Source organism: Lutjanus erythropterus, chromosome 7 (genome assembly GCF_056507025.1).
Source record: "Lutjanus erythropterus isolate fLutEry1 chromosome 7, fLutEry1.hap2, whole genome shotgun sequence".
Lineage (NCBI taxonomy): Eukaryota > Metazoa > Chordata > Actinopteri > Lutjaniformes > Lutjanidae > Lutjanus > Lutjanus erythropterus.
This window is the reverse complement of record NC_139323.1, coordinates 15,392,676-15,416,371: the sequence shown is the minus strand read 5'-3', so window position 1 is coordinate 15,416,371 and position 23,696 is coordinate 15,392,676. Positions and strand designations below refer to the sequence as shown.

The window sequence follows — 23,696 nt, the reverse complement described above, 5'->3', positions numbered from 1 at the left end:
CGTAATTATATTTTTAAATCATCGCTCCTCAGTGAGTTGCCTCATTGGAGGAACTCTGAGGGCATTTTCTAGTTAGCTATCTATCATTTTTGTAAGAAAGTGAAAATATTAAATAATACACATTTATTTTAGAAAAACTTTTGATGTAGTTAAATGACCCCCAAAATCATTACAATTCCTTTTGTTGTTTACAGACTATTATGACTACTACAACTGTACACACACAAGTATACACTCACAAATCTGTCACATCTCTTGTCTTATAACCTAGTTTCCCTTTATTGCTCACTACCAGGAACATGTTGCCTTTATTTCGGAATCTGGTTTAATGTCTACAATCACAATTCAATCTCGTTCACCAGTCCGTCTGTACAGTCCACTCAAATGTCTGAACGTCCACATAATTCAGAAACTTTATCCACTTACAATAACAGGCACTTAGGCTGTAGTCAATACCATCTCAAAGATAACATGTGAATCAAATTAGAGACACATAAAGATCTGGGCCTTATTTAGTCAGAACCCAGAGTAAAGGCCGGGATAGGAGCGGGTCAGTCCGAATCAATACCAGCACCCCAAGAAGAATGGACACTGCATGTCTGGATATTTGTGTCATTTGTTTGAATTTACAGCAGAATCACAATGGGACTAAAACTTTTCCAACACACACTAAGCAACCAAAACTGGGTGTTTTAAGACTTTTTAATGCCACTATTTGATTACATTTTTAGACCAATTATGCAAAAAAAAAAAGAAAGAAAAAAGTAAACTAAACATCAAATGTGAAAATATGGGTACAGCTAAGGTAACAGGAAGTCTGGTAGGGAAAGAAACAGAGTCTGTAAAAAGGCGTGGGAAGCTCACCTGGGCTTTTCTTCCTGCACTGAGATACATCTGCAGCTGAGACCAGCCTTTGTTTGGTATTTGATTTGATATGATGTTGTCACGAACGTAGCATACAACTTTGAGATACTGCTCAGGCATATCAGCCAAAAAAAACAAAGTATGTTCAAGCATAATGTAGACGTTTTAACATTTTTAATCCCTTTAATTCTTTAATTTCATGCTTGTCTATATAGATTCCAGTCACCTGCGTGTCTCCAACTGGGGAAGGTTTATCAATCTATCTTTTTTTTTTTCTTCTATGTGACTTGCAGAGTTTTGGAGATATCCGTTATAGAGATATCTGCTATCTCTCCGATATAATGGGACTGAATTGCACTCAGCTTGTGGTGGTTCAAAGATACATTTGAAAATTTCAAAACCAGTGCCTCTTTCCAGAAATCATGACCCAGTTACTCAAAATATTCCACAGACCTTGTTATGAGCAGTTCCTCATTTTCTTTCAAGTAGAAAGTAGTTCCAGTAGATTCTGTTTCAGAAACAAAGTATTTCCGACATGGAACTGCTAGAATTCAATAAATAAATATTTAAGGCCTTCCCAAACAGAATTGAAGACTATTTAATGCTTTTTAATTTTTTATCAGTAAATGTAAATTTGAAACTATTTTAAAGACTTTTTATGGACCTGTAGCCATCCTGATTAGGAAACCTGAGTACATTTTCTTCATGATGGTACATAAAATACGTGTCACTGATGGGTAAATAAGAACAAAATGATGACGTATCTTATATCAGAAAGGTTGCACATTAACTGACTGACTGAGTGTTTGAGTACACGTCCAATTATTTCAGTCACCCTCGCATCTGTCAAAAACAGAGACACTCCTTGTATGATGAGTTTTACAAGAATTAATTCACATTGTTTGTATCAGCATGCATGGTATGCAAGCATCTTTATGTGTCAGCTTCCTGCGGTAGCGTTTGTGAGCATAGTCTAGCAATGGCTGGTGAGGTGTGTCTGTCCCACTCACAGCCATTCAGGGTGAATCAGGAGGAAATGGTGGCAGGAGAACAACAGCGCAGGCTGAGTGTGTCGGGCATGGTTCATTTTTCTCCCGAGGCAGAGGGCGGCCCACTTGTGACTTTGATGGATAGGAATGCTGCTCACCCACACACACACACACACGCCCACACATGTCCCACACACTCAGTCTCTCACACAACAACTCGTGCGTTACTGCTCGCACATGGACACACATACGCAAAACTCGTAGACATGCACGCACACGGACAATCACACACAGGCTGCACTGTCCCACCAGATCTGATATCCAACGTGAAATGTTTACGACCCGCCCACACGGCCTTCCTCCCCTGTCAATAAACTCTTCCCAGAAGTGTGTGTGATGCATAATCATTTAGCTGCATATGGGGGCTGCTCTTGCATCCTCCATCACAGGCTTACCCATGTGCATCCTACTGCACCATGCAGCACACAGTGAAAAACACTGGGCTTTTGGGCTGCATGATGATAAATTTGTGCATTAACGCAATTCTTTTACTTAATCACATTGTGATTTGTCACATTAGCACAGATAGAATGAGGGGACATACTGTACTATCTACTGTGGATTAAAACAAATGACGTACTGAAAGGAGGTCTCTCGCTAAAATATACTCAACAAAAATATATATGCAACACTTTTTCATGAGTTGAAGTAAAAAATCTAAGACTTCTTCTATGCAGACAAAAGGTTAATCTTGTTCACAAGTTTGTTTAAGTCCATGTTAGTGAACACTCCGTCTTCACCAAGATAATTCATCCACCTAACAAGTGTGTCATATAGAGTCGCTGATTAAACAGCATCATTATTGCATACGTGTCTTGGACTGGTCACATTAAAATTACACGCTAAACTGGAATTACTGCCTCACAGTTGTATGTTTCGCTCAACCAAATTTGAAGAGATTCTGTTCAGGTGTTCCTGACATGTAGCATTCACAACAATGGGAGAGGCCCAATGACCTATGACGTCCAAAGGTCACTGTGCCTTCACGTCTGTCCTACTTTTTAAACACACAATAATGCCTCTGGCCACAGTTGTCGGTGGTGTGGAATCATAAAAGGTTATCTATTAGGCATTGCACTATGGCTAGTTCACATGGGGGTACAGATACCATTTCTCCCAGGAGGGCAAAGTCATATAATGCCCTACTCTGCCTCTGATTAGGTTACCGTGATATTCTTGGCCTAACCCTATCCAATCACTCCTCGCGTCTAAACCTGAGAACCAACCCAACTGATGAAGGTGACAAGTACTAATCAATCAGACTTTGCCCTGTAGCCCTATGTGAACATCCATATTTCAGTGCCTAATAAATGTCTTCTTTCAAGATAAAACTGCACATTTTGAAATGACCTTTTATTGTGACCAATCAAAGACACACCTGTGTAATAATCCTGCTGTTTAATCGGCATCTCTATATGCCACGCCTGTCAGGTGGTTATCCTGGCACTGACATGGATATGAACAAATTTGTGAACAACGTTTAAGAGGAATAAACCTTTTGTGTGCAAAGAAGGAGTCTGTCTCTTTTATTTTGTTGACTATGCATAGACAATGTCCAGATCAGTATTACAGTGTCGTGAGACTTTGTCAGAAAACATATCTGATTGTCAGGTCAACCACAAGGCCTACTTGGGGCAAACGAGGTCAGGGTGTTCCGCACGGACTGAGCTGTGTTGACAGCCAGACCTGCTGACGAGCACAGCCGAGCCGTCTCACGGCTGAAAGGAGAACTTGACTCTCAAGCGGCTGGAGTGACATTAGCTTCCACTCTGCACTAAAATCTCATCCACACAGATGGACGTAATGTGCTCCTGCCAGCATGACAAGCGTCAAAACAAGCTACGCAGCGAGCTAAATCAAAAGCGCAGCATTTGACTCAAACAAAGGGTTGCGTTTCAAGTAGAGGAGGGAGTTTAACCAACTCCTTTCACTTTGTTCCACTGAGTCAGCATCTCTCAAAGAGAATGAAAGAGATGGGAGACAGATAAAGAGACAGGGGGAGCAGTTGGGGCCGGGCGAAGACAAGCACCTTTGTCTGCTCGTTCAGTCTCTGTGAGATGTTTCTTTGGAACACACTTTGATTTCCCTATCTCTCTCTCTCTCTCACACACACACGCACACACACATACACACACACAAAGATGATTCAGTTCTCAGACACTGTGATAACATGCTGGTGGGGCACAGCGTCCCCTGCACAGTGGGGAGGAGCGTGTCTCTGTAATCAGACAGACAGTCTGTGCTGGTCCTGAGGCTGGAAGGAGGGACAGTTCTTGGCTGCTGTAAGTTTGAACTCTCAGAGGCAGAGTCAGGTCTTTTTTTTTCTTTGACATATTGCACAACATCTCTGCTGTCCTTGAAGTGAACCATATTGTGATTACTATCACATATCTGAGCTACAAGGACGTAATCACTGCACAGGCACATTATAATAGCCTGTCCTGCCCTACAGGATGTCACAATCAGTGATGGAAGGTACATTTACTCAAGTACTCAAGGGTGTTTGTACTTAGGTAGATCAATGTTTTGCTGCTTTAACTTTTAACACCACTAAATTCATTTGAACGCTATAGTAACACAATACTTTTTTAGATTAAAATGTCACAAAATGATAACGTAAAAGTTTACAATAAAGGTACAAATCATATTCTTAGGTAATACACGACTCATGATCATCTAATGCGTGAATGAATGCAGGATGTATCACGAATTTTTGTTGCTCACCACTAACGAATGATGAGGTCACTTACAACTTTATGTGACTAGTTCACTCTAAATAGACCGTCAGTTAACAAATGTTCACAGTTATTTCATACATTAATTGATGCAGGATCAAATTCCAGTTATATAAAGGTTTATTTCAGAACCATGTGTTTGCTCAGAGCCTGTCTAAAAGCGGAACAGCACCCATTCTCATAGAGATATGAAGCTTTTTAATCAAACTGGTTGTCAGATGCAAACATTTATATAATAAACATAAATACAGTTACATAACCAAAATTTTATGTAACTGAAATCCAGCTAACCTGATGCATGTCAATAAATGTATGATGTAACTGTAAATTAACATTCCTTAACTGATTATATATCAAGTTAGATCTAATCACATGCCGTCATACTGACTACTGAGCATTTGTTAGTGGTGAGCAACAGGATTTCATGATACATCCTGCATTAATTCATGCATTATGTCATCATACATCATGCATTAATTAAAGCATTACTCAAGTACATGATTTGTAACCGTATTATAAAGTGTTACCTATAAACTAGAACCTGACTGATATATTGTGTTCAACTGATATCATTGGCCCGATATTGACCTATCAGCTACATTGGTCTATATCAGCGTAAATGTTTTCTGACATGTGCCTATATGGAAACTTACTCTTCTTTTAACAGAACATAATGCAGATTGTTTTTATTTGTTAGCTTTACAGGCGGCAATCTGGATATATTATTTGATCCTTTTTCTTAATTCAGGTTTAACATATACATATTTTGTTTGTGTTCTTTTATTCATAATTATTATAATACCAGTTAAAAATGTACCGTTCCGGTGCCCTGATATCATTTTGGACAATAAAGTTTCTTGTTAAACTGTAAAATATCTTGCCTCTGTTACATATCTTTGTCACAACTGTTAACCACTTTTCAGGGATCACTGCAAAAAATGTGTTAAAAAAGCATATATTCTAGATTCTGTATATGACATTATATATCAAAAAAATATTGGCTGATATATGCATATCAAAATATTTCTATGCCTCAATTTCGGCATCAGCATCACAAATTCAGTGTGACCATGCTATGAATTAAACTTATGAAAGAAAACGGGAAAAGATGCATTTTTTAAATTATTATTATTGTATGGTAATGTGTATTAAGAGGTTAGAACCTCGACCAGCTGCAAAATGATGCTTAAATGTATCTGTAATAATAAAATAACAATATACCCAAATAGTATGAACATGGTGCTCTTCTTTCACGTTTAATACTTAAACTACATTTAACTGACGATATTTTTTTAAACACTTCAATCCATACTTTAATTGTAATAGAGTATATTTCATATTGTGATATCTCTACTATAAGAGAATGAGTTCTTTCACTATGGTCAAAAAGCACAAAAATGCAGTAATGCGTGAAACTTTAAGTATCAAGATTGGCTTTACTAGCAAAATAATAGTGATTATGCTTCTTGTCTGACAGGTGTCCGTAAAATTCCAGGAACCTAAACATCAGAAATGTATTTACACCTGAAACACAGAGGTAAGTCCTGCCGGTAAAGTTTTTGTTTATCGGTGTACGTGCGCTCGTATCCATGGAGCCTGTTTACCTGCTCTGTTGCCCAGTGACATTTTTCTCTATGTCGTCAAAGACTGGCAGGCAACACCCTTCATATCGCCAAAGCATTCATTTCATTAACTTTTTGTTAAGGTGGTAACCCACAGACAGAGATGTTTTGTTTGTCTTTAGGTTTCCACCACCGTTAAAAAGCCCCTCTCTGCTGCCCAGAGAGCCTCGGCGTTGATACGGTCGGATATCTTTATCTGCTGCGGCTTTGCGTAGGCACATTCTTTCCCACAGCCGAGGACACGCTGGACACAGAGGCGGGTACAGCGACGCAAGGCCACCTTAAAGCACATGCTGACATAACAAGAAGACTGCACTCTCCACCCATATCCGAGAAGAGTCTGTAAAGAGGTGTCTCACCTTCCCAACTACACTCTTAGTAGCAAGGAAGACGCCGGTGTGGTTACAACACGCCGAAAGGGATCTTAGGACACAAACTTGCAGCTCCTTATTGGTCAGCTGGTGCGTAACGTGGCGCGCTGGACAGACGCGTACGGGCCTGTCAGAGAATTTACTGAGAAAACCTTGTGGATATTCACGTGATTTGGATTTATATACGATTTTCCTTGCCACTGTTTGGGTTTAATTTACATGCCAAAGCTGGGGAAACAGATTGGAACACAGCAGACTTCAGCGCGAAGCTTTACGGTTTTCGCAACTATAATTGGTAAGTTAAATTTAAATATCAAGTTCAAGTTTTAACTTATTTTAAACACGTGAGCTGTGATGTTGCTTTTAGACACGGGCTTGTATTGTGTTGCTGCTGGGTTAGGGGAAATTGATTGGAGACAAGTGGTCAATCACGGATCGATAAAAGCATGTTGTGTAGTGATTGGATGAGCCACCTTCCATGTAAATTCCGTGGACATGATTGACTTAATAAGGCCAGTATCGACGACAGGAGAATGTCACTGCTACTGTAAATTATAATTAGCAGCTGACAGCAAGTCGTTGCTGCTATTGTCTGTGTAGAAGCACAATAACAACCTTATTAAATGACACCGTAGTGGTGACAACTGTGATAAGAGTAGAATAAGCACATTTTAGAGTTGAGCTTAGAGGAAAAACAAGTGAATTCGTGTTTTTTGTTAAGTAAATGCTTGCTGTAATGATCTACTATTGTTTGACGAGAGTAAACTATGAATCACTTAAAAGTTTTGATTGTAAATTCTCTTTCTTAGCCACTGGGTGGCGACCGAGTATCTCCTTTGTAATGTTAAAGCCCCTACTTGCGTTGGAAGAATGTGAAGAGGTGAAGATGCCTGCATGGTGTTTTAAGAATTCAAAATCTCTCTTTCCTCTAGTTAGTTTTCTCACCTGACCACATATTTATTGGTCACATCAGACTCTAAAACACGAAGTTGCCCAGCGCCACAACTGCATTTAGGAACGTATCAAGTCATATCTCATATACATCATTTGCTTTTACACTTTGCATTTGCTTTTTTTTTTTTTGTTACTGGCATGTGTTGTACTGCTGTTATCGCGAGTTAACTGGCATCCTTCTTCCTGAAGAGAATACCCCCGTCCAGGGTGTAATTATTTGCATACTATTCGCGATCCCTTTAATGGTTTCTGCATGCTGCTGAGGTCAGGGGAAAGAGGTTGGCGTCAGCACTATTAATGTCAGTGCAGCCCATCTGATAACTTAGATTTAACAGTGTAGAGTGTAACCACTGGCCTTTAAAATAGCTACATCCTCACTAGTGCGGTTGATTACTGGGCTACTGTAACAGAAAAGACAGTGAAGCCTGATCAAAACACTTACAGAGCTGCAACGATCGGTCAACTAATACATGAGTTGTCAACTATTAAATTAATCGCTTTTCATAATCAATTAATCTTTTTGAGTCTTTTTTTTTTTTTTTTTTAGAAAAAATGTGAATATTTTCTAGTTTCTTTAATCCTCTATGACAGTAAACTATTTTTTCTTTTGTGTTCTAGTTGTCAATAACTAATCGATTAGTTATTAAAGTGATATACAGATCATTGTTATTTGCTGCCCTACCGTAGAATATGATGCTCCTGAATATATCTTTGGACATTCATACAGTTGCTGCTGCTGTTTTAATGTTATTTTGAGCTTGTTGCATAGTTCCCACCCACTATTTTTTTTAGTGATATGTGACCCAGCACGTATTAAAACGGTCTCTTTGTTTGGGCAGATATGCCTGCCTTAGATAAAATAAAAGAAAGGCGTTAACAGGACAGCCGGTTCTCATCGATAAACATCGTTTAGTTTAATTTTATTTAGAGAGGGACTGTGCAAATTAATAAACACACATGGTGAAAATGTCAGCATTAGTCAAAATGCTATGTTTTCATCTGTAGTCCCTGGTCGAGTTGTGAGGATGCTTCTTAACACACGGAAGAACAAAAAGGAGATGATCTATAGATAAATGTGATAGCAAAAAGTAAACCACTTAAATCGAGCTCTCTTCAAAGCCTCCGATGACCTTTAAAGTTCCGCGGACCTCAGTTTAAGCACCGTTGCTGTAAGCTACTGTGGTATATGGGCACATATTTTGCTCTATGCTGTAATTTATTATGAATGGCCTAAACTCGCCTGCCCTCCACGTGGGTGTGGATCTCTCCTCGCTATTGGCTGAGCTCGACAGCGTCCTGAACTAGCTCCGCTCTGATTGGCCGGACCGCCTCGGGTCTGTGGGCGTATTATCGATGGTGGAAGTGGGATACTTTGTGACACTGTTCATTGTCGATATTTCACCGGAGCTGCCGTGGGTATGAGCGCGCAGCGAGCGGAGAGCCTCTCACTACTAGCCGTATGAGGCTCTGCAGCTCACGGACTGTGTTGTTTTCTCACATAAAGCTTGCAGAAGCTCACGAAACACCGACAGGAATTGGAATTTATTTTCTTTTTTAATTAGAACTCGCAGTTTTTTTTTTTGTTTTAAAGGTGCGTAAACGAGCGTCCATGGCATTTTTTGCTGACATACTTGCGTTTCTGCGTGGCATTTGCCCATCTATGTAGCATTTAGGGAGACTTTGAAGAGGGCAACAAAGAAAACAGCTCAAACAAAGAGAAAAGCCTTATGTAGTTGACTTTCCTGGGGGACTATTCTCATGATATCGACCGGAGAGGAGACGGACTGGGTTTTATTTTGAAGGAGGCACCGAGAGAAAGAGAGAAAGCTCTCTGAATGCTGCCTTTGATTCGCGAGCAGAACACGGGACGGTAGCCGCAGCAAGCAGCGACGGATCTGCCGCCTCACCATCCTCCTCACCCTCTTCTTCACCCCCGGCTCTGCTCGTCTTGCCCCCCCCCCTTCTCTGACCACAGGTTATCGGATGGACCAGCATCCCAGCGCCCGGAGCTGCACCAGTCGTGGGGCTTCGTCCTGCGAGGCCGTCCCGACGGAGCCCTCCATGAATCTGTACATCCACTCCACCACCGGCACACGCTTCGAGCTCTCCCTGCCCCTGGAGGAGACCGTGGAGGGACTGAAGAGGAGGCTGTCGCAGAAACTCAAAGTACCAAAAGAAAGACTCGCTCTGCTGCACAAAGAAACGTGAGTATATAGCCTTTTATTAAGTGCTGCAGCCTTTCTATATATGGAAAAGAATCGTATTAACATTCATGTGCCCTAAAAATCCAGCCTGTATTTGTACTACACACTGACATCATGAGCCGTAATGTCTAGACTACTCCGCACTTTAAAAATTGTGAGTTTAGGTGCGTTCACCCTGCGGGCCTGCACTGATACGTTTTAATCTATACCGTCTTTGAATTTATGCGTGGCTGAGCCCTCTGGAGCTTCAGAGACAACCTTGGCTGCTCTGGTCATCAATACATTCAAGGAAACCACTGACCATCAGGACGCGCGGTATTGGAATTACGCATAGGGGACGCACCGGTCACTGGAACAGTATTGACGGGGCGATGTGCAGACTTGCATTGATTCATGGCTCCTTCATTATAAATACCGAAGCAGCCTGACTGAATAACTAATGCTGTGGGAATCAAACACGTTAAACATTGATGAGCAAAGTCACGCAGACTTGGTGGCCTGTAATTTATTTACTTTACTGCTGCATAAGCATAGTATATTATTAATCTTTGACATGGAAGGTGGATAGATCCTGTAGTTGGATGAGCCTGCTAGTGTTATGGTAATAAAACTGCAGCAATTAATCAATTGGTTGTCAACAATTACATTAATCCACAGTTGTTTTGTTAATCTGAATGAGTCTTTTTCTAAGGAAAAAGTAAAAACTGTCTGATTTCAGCTTCTTAAATGTCACCATTTTATGGTTTCTTTAGTCCTCTATGACAGTAAACTAAAGATCTTTGGGTTGTGGGCAAAACAAGACATTTCATGATGTCATCTTCGGGAAACACCCAATTTTATACATGATATTTTATAGACCAAACAACTAGGCAGTAATCGACAGATGAATCGACAATGAACGTGATTGTTAGTTGCAGCACTACATGGTAATGGTCAGCATATTTGGAAGCAGCTAATTGGTTTCACTGGATTTCGTGTTGTGAGGTATCAGCCAGCCGGTTTCTATAACAGCACATCAGGGCAGCGCCACATGGGCGAGGGAATAGTTAAAACCTTTATTATTTAAAACTAACCACTGCCTTGAGTATTAGGTGCTACCCAAATGAATCAGACTCAGGTTAAATGAGCTAACAATAGTGCAGGTGGTGTTATGCAAAAACGAGGAGGGAGGCTTTATTGCATGCAAACAGTCAGCATTGTTTTTCTGCCCCCCATCTCCTCCCACCCATTGTAATCACCCAATAAATCACATCATCCCTTAAAACCTGAAACCCCCTCTTTTTAATCCCCTCCTGCTCCTCATACTGTAGACCTACAGCAAGTCGGTGCTGAGGGCCTTTGTTCAGCTGCATGAGGGGTGAGATTTGGGTCATGCCTGTACAGCAGCACGCTGTCCTGAACATCCTCCACTGAACTAAAAGGAGACAGGGAGTCAGACAATTGGATGTGAGTGGTTTTAGTGCATCGTGACTTGCAGGAAAAGACAATTCCCTCATTGTGGAGCAGACTCTCCTGCTCTGCACCAAACCACTAAACAGTGAAGTCCTGGAAATGTGTTATCTATCACATGGTTCAACTTTCTTCAGATAGCTGCTATCATTTTCTACAGTTCATTGTCAATAATAGCTGCTTGTCATACTATTTATCTTCCCTTATAACTATTGCGGTTTTGAATTCAGCTTGGAGTTTCTGCTCCTCATTTGTACAACTCAAAAATGCCAAAAGAAAATACTTACCTCCACTTAAGCAAGTGGCAGTGGTGCCAGATATCCACTGCGAGCAGTTGTCAAGCTCCACTATACTCGAAATTGAAATATGACAGCCCAATCAATACTTCTCTTTCATGGAGCTTTTCACCCACGGCTCTTTTTCCAAACTAGTTTTGAAGTCTGTCTGCCCCCCCTGGCTGAAGGCTGTTTGTGTGTCTGAAGAGAGAAGATATTGTCAGCACGGTCTAATTATCTTGTTCTCTCTCACCCTGCAGGCGACTAAGTTCAGGCAAACTCCAGGATCTAGGCATCTCTGATGGGAGCAAGTTAACGCTTGTACCAACAGTCGAAGCTGGATTAATGGTAAGAATTATCTGACTGGGATGTTGTTTTAGTTTGGATCCCCAATATACTCTATATTACTAGTGCTGGACAATATGGATTTAAACTAAAACCTCAATATACGTTATATCAATATAGACATTTTCTCTAAAATTACATGCCATACATTATCAAATAGTGCAAACAAATGATGATCTTACAGAATATGATGCACTGCTGTAAATGAAAGTAGCCAACGGCATATAAAGTAATGAGCCCAACCTTAAACAACTATAGTACAGCAGTCAAATGCAACATACATTATATAAATGCAACATACATTCATACATTAATTCAGCATTAATATTAATCCAGAAACATCAGATATAATAGTAAAACACTGACAGGGAGCATTTTACTGCACACATTGTTGTGTACGACTTACTCAAGCCAGACTGATATATGGGTCAGCCGATATTGGCCTAGGACATCTATATCCATTTATATATCTATATTGGTATTGGTGTATATGTTGTCTAATATTTTTTCATGAAACATAATGCAACATTTTGCATTTTCTTTATTTTTTTACAGGTATAGGCAGCATTTTATGTATACATGATTGTTTTTTGTTATCCAGTTCTATTTGTGTGTTTTTTTTAATCTATAATTATTTATAATTATAAAAATACCAGTAAAAGTTTACTCTTTCAGTGCCCTAATGTCATTTTGTAATGTATGTGTACATACATTAAATATTGGCTACATTGATATTGGATTTTTTTCAATCCCTAATATCTGTATTTGCATATCAGTCGGACTCTGATGCTTACATAGTTTAATTAAGGATCAGAATGCAGTACTTTTACTTGTAGTGGAGTTTTTGGCAATATGGACAATGGACTGATGATCAATAATCATCAGTAATTTTGATGTAAAGTGGGTAAAGGCACCACAGCCCTCTATGAGCATTACATATTCTGCATGTCTGCACACTTTTGTACATTTAATCAGATTTTTAATAATTTTTTTCTCTCTGTGCAGTCTCAAGCATCAAGACCAGAACAGTCCGTAATGCAAGCCTTGGAGAGTTTAACAGAAACTCAGGTAAGAGGCTGTTTCTCTGCAATAATGTGATTGTATCAGTCTTACTATCCTATCATGGTTGGAATCTAAACTGAGCTATGAGCCCTTTGTGTGTGTGTGTGTGTGTGTGTGTGTGTGTGTGTGTGTGTGTGTGTGTGTGTGTGTGTGTGAGTGTGTGTATGCATGGGGAATATGAGAGGTTGTTGCCTTGGTTAAGCACAGAGCAACACCCAGATATGACAGATACAGAGAGAAAGAGATGAGATGAGCAGGCTGCACAAGCCTCTTTGCTTGTCTAATCTCAGCCTCTTAAACAAGCCAAGCCAAGCTAGACATCCAGTGTGAGCTGTTAGGATATAATAAGCAGCAACACCCTCCTGTATCCTAGTAACATCTGTGATAACGTGTGTGTGAGTGTGCGCGCGCGCACCTGCACGTCACTGCAGGAAGCCAGGGCGAACACCATACGAGAAAGGCTTATTTGTGAGCTGCTGAGAGGACCAGCACATAACACTCACTTCCACCTCTCTGTTTATACCTTTATCTGTGATCTCTTCCCACTCCTTCTGTATTTCATGCTCTAACACACACTCACAGGCACAGACAAGTTTCCAGGAAGTGTGCTGTAGCCGCATGGAGATTGAGTGAAGTCTCACTCACTCATAAATAGAGTGCTGGATCATCAGATGGCAGCCTTCTCACTAAGTATTAGCATACGGTTCCTGGAAGCCTTGCATGCATACACACGCAGAGTGGGGCCTACACCCCGTACTTACAGTGAAACAGCTCTGCAGCCTGCCAAAATACAGTATGCATTTGAGTCATTGTGGCGTGACTCACCAAAATATGATCAATAGTGAGAGTAAAGTGAAAAAGGCAGATAGTTCTCCGCGGCGTCCGCAGAGCGGGCGCGAGCGAGAAGACAGGCGATAAGCCTGAATGCACACAGACAACAGTGTGACGTATGAAACACTCTGCAGCTGACTGACTGACTCAGATCAACTTCCTTTTGCAGCGTTGGGTAACACTGAGATGTACGTAAGTGCATCAGTGATGCGCTGCTGACTGATGTCAAAACAGTACAAGATGGTGAAACTGGGCACTGATGTAAGGACTTGTGTGTGTCAGTCATGCAGCGGTTAGATACTTAAGAATTTTGGGTTGCATTTTAATTTTCAGTGTACTGATAAGCTGTAACAAGACATACTTTGCATGAATTTAGACAAAATAATGTGCTTTTTATAAAGCAATATTTATTTATTTAGACACCATGCACTCAGTGTTACACTAATAATATGATACATGCCATACTTTGTATCAAATTAGACAGTTAGTAGACAGTATCGGCCCCTTTATTAGACCCTTATTAGACTTAATTTGAGGGTAATTAGGGACACATGAACTGTACTGTAAACTAAGAGGATTGCTTCCTTAAATAGGGAAGTAGCTGTGATGTCACTTTAGTTTACAGTACAGTTCTGCTGTAATGTCACCCTAATTACCCTCTAATAAAGTCTAATAAGAGTCTAATATAGGGTCTAATACTGTCTAATAAGGAACATATAATTTGTAGTTTTCTTATAGGGTAATTTGTTGCATATTACAATATATTATATTATATAATATATGTAATAATATAACATATTATACATATTTACTAGCCAATGAAATATTTCTACATTTTGTCTAACTAAATACAAAGTACAGCTTAGTATGTCCTATACTGTAAAATAAAGTGTGACTGAATTTTGTCAAAAGAACAATGCTGTATAGTCACATTTTTTTTGTCAGAGGATGTAGGCTGTTCGAAGATAGCAGTTCGGTATGGCTTCATTCCCTGCTGATAATTTTATGGTGGAAATCCTGGCCTCGTCGCGTGTGTGAACTCAGCATGCGTCTCGTAGCGCTGACAGCAGATGACTGCATGTGTGTAGGTGTGTGTAAGTGAATGTGCGCGTGTCTGTTACTGGATGTGTGTATGTCAGAGTGGTAGTGGTGGGCTGGAAGCAAGCCTTGCCCATCATGTGGTACGCCTTTGCTGGGCAGCCATGAGTGACTGTCATTTTCACCAGAGGCAGATGATAATTCGACCGGCGAGCCAGAAGAGCAGATTTCTCACTCTTCCTTCCTGCGTCCCTATTACTCTTAGATTCAGTTATGAGTCAGATGGTTGCAAGAATTACTGTCGCATTCATATTTATTGTGACAGGACTGTAATCCTGCAGTGGGAATAGAAGGAATAAAGGGCACAAATCGGGGTAAAAGGTTAAAAAAAAAAGGGCCTAAAGCTGCTTTAGTGTGTTTTTATCCAGAGAAATTGATTCCTCTTTATAATTCATGAAGCGGAATGGAATGATATAGATTGCAGAGAGATTAAGGATCTGAGTAAGATTAGAAAATAGGAACACAAAAGCTTTCCCTCATTTCCTCTCTCCCCCTTAACTCTGGGGCTATCAAAAATCAATCAATGCACTTAGCTCTTAAAAATGTCTGACATGATAACTGATATGTCCATACACCCAAAAATAGCCTCAGGGAGATATAGGGAGGATGTTAGCCGGAAAAGCGGGTATGAACCCCTTTCCACCCACCTGTATTTTGGCCAGTTGAGGTCTCATGTCCAGATTTTTTTCCAGGAAGTGTGTGTATTCATGGAAAACGGACATCATGTCTCCTTCTTTATCAGGATTCAGGGGGAGTTCGCCGCTAGCAGCTAGCTGGCCAGCCAACCAAGCAGAACATGACAGCTTCCAGGGCTGTTTCAGACTTTTGTGGAGCAAGTTAGATAGAAAATGTTTTATGGAAATGGAGCCCCGGCAATTATCGAAATGGGTTTTCTTTTTCCTTCGCTCCCGTCTCCCCCTTTTCCTTCCTTCTCCCGCTCGTGTTTCAGCTTAACAGCTCTCTCAGGGCCCTATAATTTAAATGTGCTGTGGTCTGCAAGTCCAAGCTAGCTGCCTCAGTTTGACCGTGATGGCTGGCTTCTTTAGCAAGGACAATCCTGGCTGCCTTAATTCCTCCTCTGGCATCTCACTTCAGACTTTTTGCATGACATCTAAGCGGTATTAAGCCACTGCCTCCTGACAGCCCATCAAAATACAGTTGCCTGCGCTACTCTCCTCTCATTTTGCCTGCTAAATAGAGGTTGTGTGTACAGCTTACATATGCAGCCATGCAAGGACACACACACATGCACATACACTAGAATTGAAAGGATATATTTAAGAGGATTTCTGCTTAGAGAATGAGAAAATGTCTGATCCTGGTAGTAAAATGAATGTATACTTAGAAGACAAGCAGTGAAAGGGAAATGAAACCAATATTCATGATTTCTGGGCATATGAAAGCAGTGACATCAGCTCTCCATCTATTGATCTTGACAAAAAGATTATAAGGATTATATGTCCCTCTCAGCACACGGGGACTATTTGCTCATTGATGCACATTGATGTTAGAATAAAAGCCAACCAGGCAGGCAGGCATCACCCTTACCATCCCCCTCGTTGCCCTTCCCCCCATGCAGCCACCTCTTTGTTCCTGTCTTAAAGCATGAGCACCAAACCTGCCCAGCTGACAGGCCCCTCAAACACACAACAATGATTGAGGGTCACTCTTTAAGTTTGGCTTCCCCCCCAGCCCCACCACGACCCCCTTTCATCCTCCTTACATCCATAGGCGTCAGCCATACCCTATTGAGTGCAGCAGCTACAGTGGTGTTGCGTACTGGTTTCAAAATCAATGCACGGCCCAGCTGGAGCGACGCTCAGTGGGCTGCAGATTGACAAATTTTTGCCTTGAACACTAACACAGATTGCTTTGGGAGGAGGCCGTGTGTTGCCATTCCATATGTCCCCGTGGAATACGCTGTTACATATCTGCTCTACTTTTCTTGCTCCCGCCTGAAAAGCACCTCCTGTCCTCACCCCCCCCCCCCATCTCCTCCTCTTCCTCTAGGAACGATATGGCACAGTTTTGTCATTGTGTCTAGAGGCGGACAGACGCAAACTAGTAAGATCTAACAATCTGTGGGGAGTCACCTCCAGGTCACCCTCACCTCATTTCTTCTGCTCTGAATCCCTCAGGGGGTGGCACAGTGGGCCAGACAGGTGGGAAAGAAAAGAAAAGGAGAGTTATTTTGTAACATGACAAGTCGATGTGCAAGTTCTGTAGTTTTGAGGTAATGGGGAGGGGGATAACATATGCTTGGGTAATGGGAGAGCCTAATGTAGAGCCACAACATTTAGTCAGTTAATTGCTTAGTTTGCAACCATCGAATTAATCACCTACTATTTTGATAACCATTTGATAGGGTTGGGTATTGTTAAAAAAAGTGTGATACCAGTACCAGTATCAGTACCTTGTTTTCAATACCATTTCCTGAACAATACTTTTATGATACAAAATCTGTTTTAACAAAAGAAAACAAACACTTATTTGAAAGGAATACGCTGGCCAAAGAACTAGTGGTTAAAAAAGTATATTGTCTGTTCAAAATGGCTCTCTGATTTCAGCTCCAGCTTCAGGTGGCTATCTTCTGGTTTCTTTACTCACCTATGACACTAAATGTTTGTATACAACCCAAATATCCATGGGTTGTGGACATTTGAGGACATCACCTTGGACAGTGATCAACATTTTTCATCATTTTCTGACATTTTCTAGACCAAACAACTAATCGAATAATCAAAAAAAGTTGATTGCTTGAAGCTCTTGTCTAAAGAAAGAAAGTAAATCACAACAAAAGACGACAAACCTTGTTGAAGAATGGTGTGTGAATATGGACGATCAACTGTGTACATGTGCATGCCTATGTGTCCGTACATGACTGTGTGTAAAACAACTCAATACACCTGGTCAATATGTTTCTTTTTCTAGTCGTGCATCCTGTAGACCACGTTATCTCGATGCTAGTTAATCAGCAGGATTGACACTACTGGAAATCATTGAAGTGTAATTGTATTGAGCATTTGGGAGTGCAAGGAATTGAAAAATTAGTCAGTTTGTTGGTCAATATGAGGAGATCCTCCCCCTTTTTATAGCACACACTACCCCCTCTGTCCTTCCCACTGCCATTGAAATGAAGGCTTTTTATATGCATGCAGTATAAGAGATGCAGTCTTTGCTCTTTAGAATGGTAATTTGCTTTTTTGTTACCTAAATGAAAGCTACAGAAATTAATTTGTTGCTGGATGCGTAAATCAAATTGTGTATGGAATAAAAGACAATGCTGATCTAAAGGCCCATTCAGTCCCTGCTCATGTAAATCCTGGCCTTGAAAATTGCATTAATAAGCTGATCACGCAGTATTTTTTGCACCTGTGTAATCCCTTTTGTGATGCTTAAATGTACAGCGGGAGGGAGGTGCAGGGATGGGTGGAGGGAATCAAGGTGTGTTGTGGTGCAATCAAGGGAGAGATGGATTTTGCAGGGGATTTCATTGTCCTATTGTGTATATGCATCTGCTCGCATATGTGTGTGTGCATGTGCCAACATCCATTTTTAATGCGCGCGTCTTTTGTGCGTTCCCTCATTCGGTGGCCAGGGGAGTCTTATTTCTCCATATTTGAGTCGTGACCGTCATTGTTTGCCATTCCCTGGTGACGCTGAGCTTTTGTGATTCAAGTAGCAGGCATCGTGACTAGTGGGGCTAGTGTGTGGGAGGATGGAGGCCAGGAATGTCACGTCTGATAGCCACCACCAAGTCTAATGAAGTCAATTAGACATATGCTGCTGGTGAAACAGAGAGGCAGGGGTCAAAAGAGCCAGGTCGATTCGCAGAGTCATACAAAAAGCATATACTGAAGGAAAAGGGAAGTTCTCCTAAAGCCAGGCTCACACAATTTTACTACCTGATTTGCCAAACAATAAACTGATTATCAAAATAGTTGGCAATTAGTTGAATAGTTGCTCTACATATTTCTTCCTTCATTGCTTGCTCCTCTCTTGCCTTTCCATTTGCTGTAACCAATTACTTTATCTCAGAAAGATGAGATACTGTTCTCTAAGTCTTCTTTTGTTGGTGGTGAGGATGTTGCTTTTGCAAGTACCCACAAATTTGTCTTGCTGGCTACGTCGCTAAGTGATGCCCTCCTCCACCGACACAGTTTCCTGATTAGATGGTATTAATGAGCAGGTATGAAAGGCATTCGGTCGAGTGAGAGGAGTGTGAGCAACAATTGGAGCTAATGCACGAGGGCTGTGGATTGAGAGGCTTGTGAATCGGCTCAGTGTAGCCGAGCTGACCAGTTGTTGGCACAGTCGTGAGTGTGAGGAGTGGCTTTAGCTGGAACCTGATCATCCTGAACTTTGCCATTCTGATCTCTCTTTTCACTCAGCCGATCAAATTCGGTGATGGCCACCTGGTCCTCTCTTTGCTCATCTCAGCCTCTTCTGTTTCTTATCAGGCAGCATTACAGACTCCTATCTTTTAAATGGGGCCTTTGAAGAGCCCCCCGGCTGCTTTTTTAGGATTTGGGGCATGATGCAAGTCATTGATTTTTTTTTTTCCTCCTTCTTTCTTTTGAGAGCCTGTTATTGCATCTTTAGCCGATGTGTGTCTGCACAGAGGCTATCAATAGTGTCCTGGTGTGATCAAAACGTCTTGGTCAATAGGTGGGTTAATAAGCAGGTTTTTGAACCGTACCTTTCACCTAGCGGATCGACAGGTGAGCCAGAGCCAGAATGGCTGGAGGAGACGGCTTCCTCCTCTCAAGGCATCCCCTACTCTCCACCCTCCTGTCCCGCCCTCCAATCCTCTATCCTCTTTTCTCTGGCACAAAGCTGCTCAGTTGTTCATGAATGTCAGCTCAGTGCTGCCAGCGCTCTCTATCTTTCCCTCTCTCCCTCCTCCAGTCTCTCAGCCTCTCTGTTCCTCCCTCACTCCTTATCTTCCTCCCTTAGTTCGCTTAGTGTGCAAAGGAAGAACGACTGCAAATGAGTTCCTTGAACCACAGGGACCCCAATAAATAAAACTGTCAGCCAGAGATGTCGAAAGAAAAAAAAAAAAGAGGGAAGGAGCCAGAGGCACACTCTCACTGAATATTTCATCACCCACCACCACCACCACCACCATCACCACTCTGACACCCTACCCCCATCACTTGCATCCCCCATCCCCCCTCACCATCCCTGCTCATGCCCCCCCACCACCACCTATTTTTTTCCTCCATCTTTTCTACACCCCTCCTCCCCCTGGCTGCCCCTTATCATATTCTCCCCTATCACTGCATAGCAACCAAAGCCTCCTGCTAAACAAAATACTACCTTCTGGACCCCGACAACTGAAACAAAATGGTTGATGGGGTCAGTTGTTAAAGAGGAGCGGTGATGGCATATTAAGTGGAGCAACTCTTTATCAACACCTGTGTGCCTCTGAATAGACTGCCCTGACATTGCCCATGCAGTTCCTATTGAATATAATCACTAGCAGGCACACACCTTTTTCTTCAGGCATGAGCTCCTCTTCTCTTTGCATACCACAATGAACAATGAATGGCTGGTTTCTCTCTCCCTGTCTGCCTTAACACAACAAAAGTGGGGCCCTCTCCACTCCCCTCGCCTCGCGTCTCTCACAACAAACCACTACAGACCAGCCATAAGAAAGCTTGCCTCTCTTGCAGGCTAATTTGAAGCCTGCCATGTGGTATTGGGAGCTCAGTAGGAGTACATGAATTTCATCTCGGTGGTTTGGAATAATCCACACTAGTTATTATAAGGGTAATCAAGCCTCTTCTCTGGTTTCTCCTGCTGCCACTCACTGCCGGCCCTTTTCTCTCACTTTCTCTCACATGTGACTGATAAAGCCAAGGCCCTGTTCAGACTTGACGTTAAATGGCATCTTGGAAATGGATATAAACACAGCTATGGTTGCTCTCAAAATGGACACTCAATGGGACTGTATGTAGACAGATTCTCCCAGGTTGATTTGACTTCTACAAACAATGCTGACCAAGTTTAGAAGTTACAGATCTCGTGATACATGTTATGCTTCCCAAAACCGATTCCAATACCTGGGCTGCCCCTTGAAAGATCCTCAGTCAGAGCTTTTAGAGACCCCTCAGTCGACAGAGACGAGAGACAAGTTGAACAGTCGTTGTTCTCCTTTGTCAGTGCACATTACAATAAGAGGACAAAACAGATAGAAGCTTACAAAACTGCACAGAGAGAATATTTGAGTGAGGAATTAGTATAGTTAAGGGGAATCAAATATGTTACAGATATGTTATATTAGCTGGGTTGTTGGCGCAAGACAGTTTTGGCTGTTGTTTTTTAGCTGCGTCATTGTAAAACTAATGAAATTAATTGTGATGGAAACGGAAAAAGGTGATAGAAATGGAGTGCAAGTGATGCACTGTCTGCAACGAAGGAGATGTTGTGGTGTACTGGGATTTTATACCTGAACTTTATGCAGGAGGACACACACTTTTACCTCTGGAATCTGCTCTTTTCACGTCACAGATGATGAAGGAAGGCATTAAAACTGGGGAAACATGCTCATGTAGGTATAGGAGTTTAATATTGTGCTGAACTAAAAAAAATTGAACAAATGGTGGAATCTTCATATTGAACAGCCAAATCCAATTCCACTGCAAAAATTCAGTCGGGTAGAGCCATAGATGCGATAGCAGATTACCAATAAACCTTAATGGATATGACATTATTACTGTTTTTGTTTTATGACCTGGCTAAGGTTAAAAAAAATATGTACGCTACTGAAAGTAGCAGGGTCCTGTTTCAGACTAACAAATTATGTTATATCGGAGTGGTGCATAGACTATGTACATAGACATAGTGCATTTCAGGCTGCATTGGAGGCATTTCCAATACTGGTATCAGCACTGATAGAAGTACCACATAGCCACTGCAGTCCTCTCCTCTCCTCCAGCTGTGTGGCTGAGCACAAATGCACATTTTTCTGTTCAGCAGCAGTTGCAGTTTCTTCACAGATAAAATCAAACGTGAACTGGGAAGTGAAATCCGATCACAAGCAGTCGCTCGAGACCGATTCTGATGCCAGGTGTGAACTGTAACCTGTCTCAGCTGGATGTTGACACAGTCTGGGTATATGTGGATACAAGATTGGAGGACTGAAAAGTGCCGTAGACAAACAGATACTCACTTCTCTCAGGGGTGTTCCCTCCCCCCTCCATCTTCCTCCCTCCCTTTAACAAAATACTGGGTTGATGGTCTCCCTCAGGGCCTCTGACTTTGTCTGTTTGTGTGTGTGCGTTGTGGGTTGGCAAACTGCCGACTCATTTTCTTGACAGCTGTCAGTCACAGACACTGTCAGCGCCTCCTCCCCCATCTTTTTCTCTTTTCTCTCTTTCCCCCCCACCCACTTTTGGGAGTCCGCCTCCCCCCCGAGGTCTCAGACAGACACACACATCTTGTCTATCGGGTGACCTTTTGTACACGGAGTTTCTTCACGCCCTCTCAGGTAGCACCCTGCCCTGTTCTCCTCCTCACTTCACACCCCACCCTGTTGAGCTTATTGTCTTTACCACAACGGGGTAATCATGGTGGGTGTGGACTCAACCATCAACAAGCATTAGCGGTTGAGTTTACATTTGGAAAAAGGCTGAGTTTCTGTTTGCCCTGAGGTCCCCTTTTATGCTGATTTGTGCTGCCTTTGCTGTTGATTATTTACATGTTGAAATGCAGAAATCAGCTCATCCCAACCCCCCTCGTCCTTTCACCTGCCTCTCCTCTGCCTCCGTCCTCTTTTCCACACCATGTCAATACCAATGTGCAAAGGTCACCCTGGCAACAGAGAGGCAGCGGTCGATAGAGAAATAAATAAGCAGAAGAAAAGGGAGAGAAGTGATGGAGGGCAGAGCCTGGTGATTCACAGGGTTAACTACAGGCCAACATCTCACAAGCACACTCCAAAGGCTGCGGGGTCTAGGGGGAGTGAGACCTCTGCTCTCTTTTGCTGTCTTTGTATGTACGTCTCTATCACTTCTTGTTTTCTGTGCTTTGTCATTATTCTTTCGCTCCATCTCCCATCCTCTTTGTGCTCTCTCTCCTCCTCTTGAAGCTAGCTTTTCGGTGCTGCTGCTTCTGTCTTCCTGTCCCCCTCCCCTCCCTCACTGCCGTCCCCCCTCTGGGGACTGAAAGCACACAGGCTGTAGGGGTTGTTGAAACCTTTTTGGACAGAGGCGTCACTTTGTGTTTGCCAGCACTGCTTGTTTCTGTTTGCTTCTATTCGGGGAGAACCTGAGATGTCATTACTGCTGAGTCTTCAAGACCCAAAGAAGCTTTCTGACCCTCAAATGACTCTCTCGCTAGAAATTACACACACTTGCATGCTCCTACACTCACGCACGGACTTCAGCAGTGAGTGGCGACAGAACCACAGGCATGCAGGACAGGGACAAGAGAACTTTTGTGTTTTGGTGTGAATCCTCCAGCCAAGTCGTGACAACGCTGCTATCCAGTGTGTATTTGTGTGCGTCCATCCGGGCCACGGGTGGGTCAGTGAAGGCCTCCACACTTGGCTCCTGTTAGCCGTTGCCAGAGCTCCAAAAATGGGCAGCCCTTCCAGATCCGCTGAGGACAATCGTCCATTCTGTCTTTGAGAGGCAGGCGGGGTGTATTTCCTGGACGTGGGACTGATTTTTCAGGCCCCGGGCCAGACAGAAGGGTGGCCTCTGTCTCTGAGCTGAATGACACTGCTGACTAAGAACGGACTGAGGGGGCAGTGGGAGGCAAAGTGAGAGTGGGCTCTATTTGTGTGTATTTTCCAATAGGTCTCCTCATCCAGCGCTCCCCAGCAGATGTAA

General features: G+C 42.3%; 1 protein-coding gene across 1 annotated transcript in view; it reads left to right on the top strand.

Moving 5' to 3' along the window:
* Positions 1-6,534: 6,534 nt before the first annotated feature.
* Positions 6,535-23,696, top strand: part of midn (midnolin) — a 33,449-nt gene continuing 16,287 nt past the window's right edge. The window contains exons 1-4 of the mRNA XM_084722894.1: positions 6,535-6,936; positions 9,571-9,799; positions 11,784-11,871; positions 12,874-12,936. Of these exons, the coding sequence (XP_084579020.1) occupies positions 6,861-6,936; positions 9,571-9,799; positions 11,784-11,871; positions 12,874-12,936 (456 nt within the window). The 5' untranslated portion in view covers positions 6,535-6,860. The remainder of the gene's footprint in view (positions 6,937-9,570; positions 9,800-11,783; positions 11,872-12,873; positions 12,937-23,696) is intronic.